This window comes from Nematolebias whitei, chromosome 10 (assembly GCF_014905685.2).
Source record: "Nematolebias whitei isolate Nwh7 chromosome 10, NemWhi1, whole genome shotgun sequence".
Classification (NCBI taxonomy): domain Eukaryota; kingdom Metazoa; phylum Chordata; class Actinopteri; order Cyprinodontiformes; family Rivulidae; genus Nematolebias; species Nematolebias whitei.
Genome location: NC_056507.1, coordinates 8,217,069 through 8,229,175, shown reverse-complemented (window position 1 = coordinate 8,229,175; position 12,107 = coordinate 8,217,069). Strand labels below are relative to the sequence as shown.

At 42.2% G+C, this 12,107-nt stretch overlaps 1 protein-coding gene across 6 annotated transcripts in view; it reads right to left on the bottom strand.

Annotated features, from left to right (window-relative positions):
* Window positions 1-6,138: 6,138 nt before the first annotated feature.
* The window catches only part of znf423 (zinc finger protein 423), a 148,756-nt gene continuing 142,787 nt past the window's right edge, over window positions 6,139-12,107 (bottom strand). For all 6 annotated transcript variants that reach the window (XM_037683279.1, XM_037683282.1, XM_037683281.1 and 3 more), the window contains one exon: window positions 6,139-6,467. In XM_037683279.1, coding sequence (XP_037539207.1) covers window positions 6,438-6,467 — 30 coding nt within the window. In that variant the 3' untranslated portion in view covers window positions 6,139-6,437. The remainder of the gene's footprint in view (window positions 6,468-12,107) is intronic.

Here is a 12,107-nt window from a genome sequence, read left to right as displayed (position 1 = left end):
AATAAATCTGCATATCACATTTCAGGATCTGGTTAGACACAAATTAAATGTTCAATATGAATATTTATATATTTATCATCACCACAGTAATAGTGTTACACACATTAGTAGTTGTAAACACTCAAAATAATACATATGTTGGTTTAGTGATTACCTTTAACCTAAATATTTGAGAAGTAAACATTTTTAATAAACACCTTAAAGTTACAAATGTTGTCTTTGGTGCCTTTTTGTTTTCCAAATATATTAGTGTGTGTGAATGACAGGCATTAACATAAAACACTTTGTAGAACGGTGTTTTATGAAGTTCAGTTCATTTCCTTGCATCAGTTGACCGGCAGTTCTGCCACATCCAATATGGCGGCCGCGCATCGACGTAACGCCGCAACAGGTCAGCCCACTCAATGAGGTGTCCACTAACTGTCTCACCAGTTCTCTGTTGTTAACGCCCTGGCAGATGACAATAGCCAATCAGTGATGGAGAAAGGTCAGGGGAGCTTTGCTCTGAACTAATGATGAATGATTGTTTGAAATGTGTTTAATTGATTAACTCAAAAGCCGCCGATCTGACTCCACGTACGCCCAAATTATCCCCACCCGCCCAAAGCAATTTTTAACCACAAAATCAGATTGAAAACCACCCAACTGGCAACACTGGTAGCAGGCCAAACTGACAAAGACCATGCAGAATAATGTAGTATTTTAATTCCACATCAGAGAAAGATATCGTATGTAGTCTCTGTAAGTAGGTCTAGGGGAAAAAATATCGTTATTGGTATCGATTATCAGCCAAATAAGTTTGAACATATTGGTAAAGCGGCCAAAAATCCAACATGGTGCATCCCTAATGTGCTTCATTGTGAACCACAGCACAGAGTTCCATGATAGTGTTATAAACAATGTGTGAAGATTCAAAGGAACAAAAAAGTCTGTTTGAATTAAACCTCCTCAGTAGACACCATTTTTACTCGCTGCAGAGCAATGTCCGGTCTGAACGACACTGAAACAAATAACATATGAAACAGGAAGAAAACGAATCAGAAATGCCTAAAAATCATTAGAAGAGCTTAATCTACACACCAGCAGAACATCCAGCCTGCTCCTGAGAAACAACCAAGAACTACGGTGTTTGGTAAGAACGGAGGGAGGGCAGAGGAAGGCACTGGACCGAGACTCTCGGCACATTTGGGAGGACAGAAGAGACGGGGGGAGGAACAGAGACTTGGTGGGAGAATAGGAAAGCGTAGAAACAGAGGGAGAGGGGGATGCGTCCAGCTGTTTGTCCATCCTTGTTCTGCTGTAATGAGCCCATGTTTGGCTCCACGGCACATCGCCGATGCCTCATCTAACTTCTCCAAACTCTAACAAGCCAAACTGCTATTTAGATTTACCTCCTACCGGCGCTGAACCGAGCCCAAACAACTAAGCACATAACAGCGTGGCGCTTCCTTAAATGGACACTCTGACATTCTGAATTTCAGCTGTTTATTTGACTTTAAACAGACACTTGTCAGCATGTGGGGAACATTTCTGCTTTTAAGTTTTCATAGAATGGCTCGGCAGCATTGTTAGTGTCGCTGAGCAGATCTTCCACTTGTAGCCTGCTGCGCCCTTTGGCTAAAATGAGGGGATGTCTCTGGATTATCTGGAGATTTACCTGGTGGAAACACAAAGACACACACACACACATATTGTTAGTGCAGCTCAGAAACAACCGAGCGCTAACTTTACCCAGAAAACCAATAGTCCCTTCCTCCAGGGGTCGAGTTCTGTCATCTCTGGGGCTCACAGCTGAATTTGTAGCTTTACATGAGCTAAAGAAAATGAGGTTTTGGAGGCACCATGGCCTTGTTCAGTTAATGTTAAAAGGGTTGAATCTTGTAAAGGACTATCAGAAGCACCGTACTGCGTACAGCCGCTCCATGCTCATGTCCTTATGGATCTTCCTCCGCCGTGGACCGGTGCTGGACGTCGGTCTCGGAGAGAAGCAACGCAGAAATAATGGCCTCCCTTCTGGTTCTGGTTTGAGCTTTTAGTGAGAACATGTGAAACGTGGTCCGGAGTGTGGTCAGTGTTCTGGTGGAGCTTTCACTGGAGGAGGCAGCTGATGCCAACACTACCGAACCCAACCGGAAAATCCTGAACCGAGCTGCACTGAAATGCAGACCTAATCCAGTGGGTCTGTTAATCAGGTGGTTCTGTACCTGCTGGTTCTGGTTCTACTGGGTTTTAAAAACATGCCAGATTACCACGTGAAAACACGCCAGATCAACATGTGAAATAATTAACACGTGAAACGTCACTTTAAAATGTGGAATCATGTAAAATTAGCATGTGAAATAATTTCATTTTAACATGTGAATTCATGCCAGATTAACATGTTAAAACATGTCAGATTAACATGTGAAATGATTAACACGTGAAACGTCACTTTAAAATGTGGAATCATGTAAAATTAGCATGTGAAATAATTTCATTTTAACATGTGAATTCATGTCAGATTAACATGTGAAGTCACGTCTTGTGAACATGAGAAATAATTAATGTGAAAACATGGTACCTTAAAATGTGACAAGTCAGATTAAGTCAAGTCAGATTAAATTGTGAAAACATGTCCCATCAACATAAAACAATTAATGTGTGAAAACATTTAAAAACATGATAGGTATAAATGTAAAGTCATGTCAGATTAACATTCAAAAACATAACAGAATAGTATGCAAAATTATATCAGATTAACATAAGAAAACATTTCAGATTAATATGTGAAATAATTAACATGCAAAAACATAATAGATTAAAATGAGACATTTTATCAGATTAACACGTAAAAATATTTGATTAACATGTGCAGTCATGTCAGATTAAACTGTGAAAATGTTAGATCAATGTGAAATGATAAGCATAAAAACATGATAGAATAACTTGTCAGATTAACATGCAAAAACATGTTAGATTAACGTGAAATATATCAAATCAATATGTGAATTTATGTCAGATTAACATAAGAATTCTCTCCATCCATCCATTATCTTTACCCGTTTATTCCATTTTGGGTCACGGGGGTCGCTGGTGCCCATGTCCAGCAATCACTGTGCGAGGGGCGGGGTACACCCTGGACAGGTCGCAAGTCCATCACAGGGCCACATAGAGACAAACAACCATTCACTCTCTCACTCACACCTAGGGACAATTTAGAGTTACCAATCAGCCTAACATGCATGTTTTTGGTCTGTGGGAGGAGACCGGAGCACCCGGAGAAAACCCACTCATGCACGGAGAGAACATGCAAACTACACCCAGAAAGGCCCCTGGACTGGGATTTGAACCAGGGACCTGCTCGCTGAGAGGCAGCAGCTCTACCAGTTGCGTCACCGTGCTGCCCCTCATGTGAAAACACGATAGATTAAAATGTGAAATCTTGTCAGATTACCGTGTTAAAACATGTCAGATTATTATGTGAAATCATGTTTACTTCTTCAATCATTCAATCTTTAATTTTTACATCAGACAGGTTATAGGGTTTCATATGGAACAGCAAAATGCTCAAAATTAAATAAATAAAGCATTATGAAATAAGAAACTTTGACTTATTGAGCATTTTGCTGTTCCATAGTTTCACAGAAAAAGAAATTCACTATGAAATAAACTTCTTTAAAAAAAACAAAAACTAAAACCATTCATGTAAAAAAATGACAAAAATTGTCGCATTTTAAGAATGAATAACAAAACACATGTAATCCTAATCTAGGCTCAACTCACCTTAAACAGTTAAACATAATCTTGCTGATTTTGAAAATTATTGTGTGCGTCTTGAAAAGGTTCTCAAATCCTTCAGACGTGTCCACATTTTGTCCCGTTCCAACCTCAGACCTCTCAGGACTCCTCTGGGATGTGACGGAGCGACACAAAGCAGGAAGTAGTTACTTCTATAAAATATATATATTTCTATAAAACTCTAAATTCATGTGTTCAGCCCCCGAGTTCAGACTTTGTAGACCCACCTTCAGCTGCAGGTCTTTAGAGGTCGGTCTCTTCCAGTTGTGGACATCTAGAGACGAACATTTTGTCCCAGTCTTCTGTGTAAACCAGCTGCAGCTCAATCAGACCAGATGGAGAGCATCTGAGATCAGCAGTTTCCAAGTCTTTCTTCAGATTCTCAGTTGGACTCCGGTTCTGGACTTTGACTGGACCGTTCTAACATCTGACCCATCCCGGGCCGTTGTTCTGCTGGAAAGTACACCACCGGCCCAGTCACAGGTTTTCTTCCAGGACTGTCCTGAATTTAGCTCCATCCAGGTGAGGACCAGCCTCCCACAGCATGAAGCTGCCACCACCGTGCTCCACAGTGATGATGGTGTGTTCAGGGTGGTGACTTCTCTGTAAAGGTCACATTTTTCTGAGCTCTGGGTTATTGAGGATTATTGAGCATGCATCAGGATATCTGGGTCTTAGTTTTTGTAAAATGTCATGTAATGAAACCAAAACACAACTTTAATACCGAGTTATTCTGAATCTGACATTTAACCTTCGTTTTTAGAGCAGCAGTATGTTATTGAATTTACACGCTGCAATTGAATGCATCACACATCTTCACAAAAATAAATGAATGCGTGCAGGTCCTTCCTGGAGCGCCACTCTTTTGGCCCCACCCACTCAGCATCATCATCCTGATTGGTTAATGATCCTATCAGTTATTAAATCTCCTCCTCCTGCAGAGGCTCTGACTGAGCTCAGCCTTCTCTGCTGACAGTGAAGTCCTGACCAATGAGAGCTCCTTCAAAGAAGTTTCCGCCTGGAGATAAATTTTTTTTTAAAAAACCTGATTGGATGACTGTGTGACTTGAAACTGTTTCTTATTGACTCACCTGGTTAATGATCTGTACCCCCGCACTGAATCAGGATCCAGAAATACAAAATAACCCAGAACCTCCATGCCGTCGGGCAGACTACAGCTAAATCTTAGTGACACCCCCCAAGAAAAAAAACATCAAACAAAAACAGAATCACTGTAAATGCTGCAGATTCAGGTGTCGTGCACAGACATTAACATCTGTTATATAGCTGACGTACATTATGTGTGCTGAACTCTTAGGCCTTCTCTGAAGGCATAGCAGGCTCTGAGGGTTCCCCACTGCTTTAAACTTCCCAACAGCTTTATTCCTGACAAACCTGGTGTGCTCCTTAGTCTTCATGATGCTGTTTGATGACTAATGTTCTGTAACAATTAGAACATCTGGATATATTCTGAGACTAAATGACACCTCTGGAGGATCTTCTTGTCAGAGTAAAGGGGGTGAATACTAATGCATGTGACACTTTTCAGATTTCTGTCTGTAAAAATGTTGAAAGCCTGGAATCGTTGTCGGCCTCCTGGTCCGTTTCTGCAGCTGGACTCTACAGCGCTGGGAAGGTTCAGGTTTCTCCCTGAAAGGGCAGTTTGCAGAACAATCCAACAGATGGAGGACTTCCTGTTCAGTGAACTCAGACTGACGGTGGATTCTGACGGAACAGGAAGAGAACACTTAAAGCTGCAGAGACAGGAACTCCAATGTGATCCAAACCTCCCTGAACAGATCCGCGGTTCTGAAAGGTCGGAGAGGAACCCGAGTCATGATCCCGTCTCAGCAGCAGATTCAACACATTTCAGACAGAAGGCATCACACAGGTGAGCTTTATTCTTGTCTTTATTTGTTTTCTGTTTTGAACTGGATTATTGCGTTCAGCTGAAGTCACATTTAAAAAGCAGCCGTCGACCCGACGCACTCAAACCGATGAGATTTATTTGTACAATAAGCGATGCGGGCCTTGGGACTGCAGAACCAAGAAAAAAAAGGTCCGGGTGTTTTCTGCACTTTATTCTCGTGTGTTTCCGTCGTCAATACAAAAAGGAAAAGTAGATTTATACCAATCATATAAAGGGGAGTTTGGAGGAAAGCATTTAGGATTCTTACAACTGGCAAACACAACACAGCACAAGTACCGACTGACCGCAAGGAACCAGAACCAGAACCAGAACAGAAAGAACTCAAGTCCATAAGGGGACATGGAACAAAGACTAAACCAAGAGGTGGCACCTATGGATACAAGTAGAAAGAAAGTCTTCAAACAATCTTGTTTCTTGCTTTTCTTCTTCTCTGTTAGAAAAATGAATGCATGGCATGTGGGGGGGCGAGGGGGGGGGACAATAAAAATACTGCACTACAACAATCCTGGCCCTTCATCTAGCTCCCACACTTTTCTTTATTTAATAGCAGATCCCATTAATATTCCTTCCCCCGCTGCTCCTAATGGCCGCGCCCAGCGGCGCCGTCGTTACACTTCTACATGTGAGGAGCAAATGACACTTTGATTGGCTGTGATGTGGAGATGGGGGTCCCCCGCCGGCTCCGGGTCGGGGGCGCGGCTGAGCTGAGAGATCCTGCCGGGCCTCGGTCTCACTGCGCGTGCTGACTCAGTGTGTGGTTCTGCAGGGAGAGAGAAAGGAGGGAGGGGAGGCAGGCAGAACAAGTGAGAACACATGATGGGAGAAATAATGGGCTGCCCCCCACCCCACCTACGCACACACACACACATGCACACACACATGCACACACCTCCCACAGAACCCACTCTTTCAGCTTTAGACAGTTTCTGATGAAAGAGAAAAAACAGAAACAAGTGGATAATAAACCTGCAGACAGAACAATCTGATGTGTTTCTGCACACACACACACGCACACACACACACACATGCACATGCACACGCACACACGCACACCTGAAACCACCTCTGTTTATTTTTTAAGTCTTCAGCTAAACCTTTAGCTCATTAATTTAATTTAATAAGCCAATGAAATCACGTTTAATTGAATAAATTCTGTGTTGTTGAGATTTCTGTTTAAAGTGAAACATTCTGGTTTTTCATTATATATAGTGAACTTTTAGAGAAGGGGAGGTAACTGGACTAACAAGGTCTGCTTCACGTGTCGGGGAACCTGAACTTCCTGATGAGAAATGGGCTTATGCACCAAGAACTCTGAACGGTTCTGCTGACCAGGGAATTATTCCTCTGAGTGGAATCATTCATCTAAACCATTCCTTTGAACTGGGAATCATTTTTCTGAATCATTCATCTGAACAGGGAACCATTTCTCTGAGTGGAATCATTCCTCTGAATCATTCCTTTGAACTGGGAATCATTTTTCTGAAGGGAATCATTCCTCTAAACAGGAAACCATTTATCTGAGATGGGAATCATTCCTCTGAATCATTCCTTTGAACTGGGAATCATTTTTCTGAAGGGAATCATTCCTCTGAATCATTCCTTTGAACTGGGAATCATTTTTCTGAAGGGAATCATTCCTCTAAACAGGAAACAATTTATCTGAGATAGGAATCATTCCTCTGAATCATTCTTTTGAACTGGGAATCATTTCTCTGAGAGGGGAATCACTTCCCAGACAGACATCTCTCCATGTCTTTGCCTTTTTTTGTTGTTGTCACAATACAATTTTAAAACAAATTCTCTCAGTGCTTCTTCACAAACACATTATTCCCAACAAGAGCTTCCCAATCAGCCCCCCACCCTCTAAAAGCAGCTTTCTCAGATTAATCGCTGTCTCTTGCAGATATGCCTCTCTACGGCAAGAAAAAAGGGCCAAACTAAAGCAGAGAGGATGGGAGACAGGGGCAGAGGAGAGGACAGGGGGATGAACAGAGGATGGGTGGACGGGGACATGGATGGGGCGGATTATTCGTGGTTTGGGGTTGATAAAGACTTCTTTGTCATTCTGCGGTGCTTATCTTGCTGCCCATGTTTTGTTGAAGCCCGCTGGTGTTTGTGGCGAGGCTTCAGAGGCCGAGCGCGCCGGTCCAGAGGAGAAGACACATGCAGGCTTTCACACAAACACCAGAGCAAATGAAGGAAATTAACGGATGCTCCGGTTCTCTGGGTGTTAAAGTGAAGGGACAACTCACTGGGGGGTCACTGACCCCATTATGATCCAAACCCTTCTCCTCCTCCTCACGTCTTTCCATCTTCCTCCATGTCTTCAGCTTCCAGAGGTCCCTCTAACTGCCACAAGACGTCAGACTCTTTCCTCTACATCTGATCATGAAGAGAGGTGGCGTGTGTTGTAGTAGGTGTTGTTGTTGTTCTCATTGTTCTTGTAGGTATTGTTGTTGTTGTCATTGTTGTTTTTTTAATTCAACCTTTATTTAGACAGGTAATCCCATTGAGCCTCGAGGACTCAAGTTACAAGAGAGACCTGATTTCAACAAAGAAAGATGACAACAACGGACAACAGCAACAACAATAAACAATTATAAAAAGTCATACTGCAGTTTTTTTTTTCTTTTTTTTTTTTTTTTTTACAAATAGGATGGCTAAAAGAAAAAGGTAACAAAAAAACAGCTAGATTCTAAGGCGAATGTAGAAAACTAAAAACAGGAACATGTCTGCGTTGGTCCCTGCCAGGAGTCCAACAGATTCTTAAAGATACTTAGAGAGGTCAAGGTCGAGAGCTTCAAATCTTTTTGTAAGATATTCCAGGAAACAGGAGCGGAGTAGGAGAAGGCCTAGTTCAGTCCTCATTGAGGGAACACTGCAGGTAATGATGTCCTGAGAGCGCACTCCGTAGCTGCACCCACGCAGAGACATGTAGGAGGAGATGTATGAAGGCAGCAGACCAAGAAGTGATTTAAAGATGAAAATGTACCAGTGAGAGAGTCTGCGTGACGTTAATGATGTCCAGTTAACCAGTGAATACAGGGTGCAGTGGTGGGTACGATAATCACAGCCAGTTATGAATCTTAGTGCACCATGATAGACAGCATCCAACATCTGCAGGGTTCTTGTAGGAGCATTCATGTAAATAATATCACCGTAATCAATGGAGGGAAGGAAAGTCACAGATACAAGGTGTTTTCTAGCATTCAGGGTTAGACAGGATCTGCTTCTGAAAAAGAAACCCAGTTTAACTTTCAGTTTCTTTACCAAGTTTTCCACATGGAGCTTAAAAGAGAGATGTGAGTCGACCAAGATACCCCAATATTTATAGGAATCAACAAACTCAATGGGGACACCATTTGAGGATAAAATCGGAGGAAGAACTGCTGGGACCGACTTCCTGTTTGAAAAAAGCATCCCTTTGGTTTTGTCGGCATTTAGGACAAGTTTGAGGCGGAACAAATCTGTCTGGATGTAGTTGAATGCAGATTTCAAAAGCTGGAAAGCCTTAGCAACAGTTTTAGCTCGACAATAAACAACTGTGTCATCAGCATAGAAATGTATGGATGCATTAGGGATGTTTTTACCTACATTATGTATGTAGATTGTAAAGAGGGTGGGTCCTAAGACTGAGCCTTGTGGTACACCATTGTTGACTGTTTAATAACTGGAGGAAGTACCATTATGTTGAACACATTGCATCCGGTCTGAAAGATAGTTAGAGAACCAACCAATGGTGTGTTCTGAGAAACCAATTTCTGAGAGTTTATGACACAAGATGTTATGATCCACAGTCTCAAAAGCTTTAGACAGGTCTTAGTAGGTTTTAGTAGGTGTTGTTGTTGTTCTCATTGTTCTCGTACATGGTGTTGTTGTTGTCATTGTTGTTGCAGTAGGTGTTGTTCTCTTTGTTCTTGTAGGTGCTGATGTTGTTGTCATTGTTTTTGTAGGTATTGTTGTTGGTATTGTTGTTGTCATTGTTTTTGTAGGTATTGTTGTATCAGGTGTTGTTGTTATTGTTGTTGTGTTGTTATAGCAGGTGTTGTTGTTGGCGTTATTGTTGTTGGTGGTGTCATTGTTGTTGTTTTTGTTCATGTTGCTGCTGGTGGTGTTATTGTTGTTGGTGCAATTTTTCTTATAGTTTGGGTTGTTGGTGTTGTTTATGTTGTTGTCATTGTTGTTGTAGGTGTTATAGTTGTTTTAGTAGGTGTTGTTGTTGGTATTGTTGTAGCAGGTGTTGTTGTTGTTGGTGTTATTGTTGTTGATGCTGTTGGTATTATTACTATTATTATTGTTGTCTTTGCTGTTGTCATTGTTGTTGATGGTGTTGTTGTTATTATTGTTGTTCTAGCAATTTTTGTTGTTGTAGCAGGTGTGATGTTGTTGGTGTTATTGTTGTTGATGGTGTTGTTGTTGGTGGTGTCATAGTTGTTTTTGTTAATGTTGTTGCTGGTAGTGTTATTGTTGTTGGTGTAATGGTTCTTGTTGTTTTGGATGTAGGTGTTGTTGTTGTAGGTGTTATTGTTGGTGCTGTTGTTGCTTTAAAAATGTTGGCAGTGAATCTTCAATCATTTCTATTTTTATTTAACTCATAAAAGATTGCTCTTTGTTCCTGTGGAAACACCTCAGCTACTTGAGTTAAAATAATTTTACTGTGTTGTCACTTTGACCTGTTTTCTTTCCATCTATCAAACGGTACTTTGAAACGACAAAAACAAACAAACAAATAAACCCTAACTCTGAATAACAAAATCTAATAATTTTGTTTTCGCAACATTATTCTTGTTCACTTTTTGGATTTGCCATGAATAAAGTTTTAAACATTTTCCAAAAACTCCAAATTCCTCAGTGATCAAGATCAGAAATAAAAAGGAAGACAATTATTTTATGCTAAACTTTTAAAACACATTTACTAAAGGAATGAAAGCATGAAGCTTGTTTTCTTCAACCAGACGTGTGTGTGTGTGTGTGTGTGTGTGTGTGTCTGTGTGTATTTGGTGACTGTCATTGTTTTTCCTAAACTGCTTATAGAGCGAAGCTAAAGCCTGCAGAGCCTCAGACTCCTGGGAAATATGGCCCTGTCGCATTCCTCACAGCAAAACACACACATGCACACACAGACGCACACACACACACACAGACACGCACACACGCACGGTCTTGTGGTGAAAGGGCGGAGGGTGAAAGAAGAAAGCAAAACATAAAAATAAGAGAAAATCTAATTTGGTTTGTCCTGCTTCTCTCTGCCGGCTGTTATCACTGTCACCTTTAATGTGCACAAGGGTCTGCGTGCGTGTGTGTGTGCACGCACTGTGTGCTGAGGCTCCTCGACAGGTATTTTGTTGCATGAGGGCACGGCCCGTGCACGATCAGCTGCTGTGTGATGATGTAACTAAACCTTCAAATCACAGGAGCCAAGTCTCTTTACGAAGCAGGAGTGAGCCACGCTGCTGGACTCACGGTGTGTGTGTGTGTGAGTGTGTGTGTGTGCGTGTGTGTGAGTGTGTGTAGGGAGTGAGTCAGAGTTGGACCGGTTCCAGCAGCACTGTTCTGTTTGTGTGTTTGTGGCTTTGGGACCAGCAGATGGAGGGTCTCAGTTCTCTTTCTCTGCTTCCTGGCTTGCCTTTAGCCCCACCCGTCCAGGACAGGATGCTGCCTCAGGAGCGTATCAAAAATAAACGCACCCCTGCCCTCGACTTCCCTCGGGGATGGAGTCCCTGCTCCCCTCAGAGTCTCATATTTGTCTCTTTCTATTGTAAAAGAACAAAACAATGAACTGTCTTTACAAAACTTCCTTTATACTGGTCTCCCTGCCCGTCACTGAGCGACCCTCTCAGGCCACATCCTGTCCCTCCCACAGGAAGTTCCCCTCTCCTGCTGCTCCTGGACGACCCAGCCAGGTTCAGACTGGTAAACACAACCCAAAATACACTCCCAGCATGAAGAGAGCAAGCAAACAAAACCCTTCAGAACCTCCAGCAGCTCTGCTTCCTACTTAATGATGTCACAAAAACAAGGAAGTGACCACACCTCGGAGCAAATACATCCTTCACCACGTTCAGCACAACACCGCTGGCCCACTTGGACAGGAGAAAGATTCTGACGTAAGTTTCAGAGCAGACATGATGACAGAGTGATGAAAACATCAAAACAAAATAAAATAAAACTACAAGAACCGGTCCAGAACCACAGAGCTCTGGCAGAGGCTACAGATTAACACATGAATAAGATCTCATGTTTACAATGCAGCAGAGTATGTCATCCATCCATCCATCCATCCATCCGTTCATCCATCCATCCATCCGTTCATCTGTCATCCATCTGTCATCTATCCATCACCCATCCATCCATCCATCCATCATCCACCTGCCATCTGTCACACATCCATCCATCTATC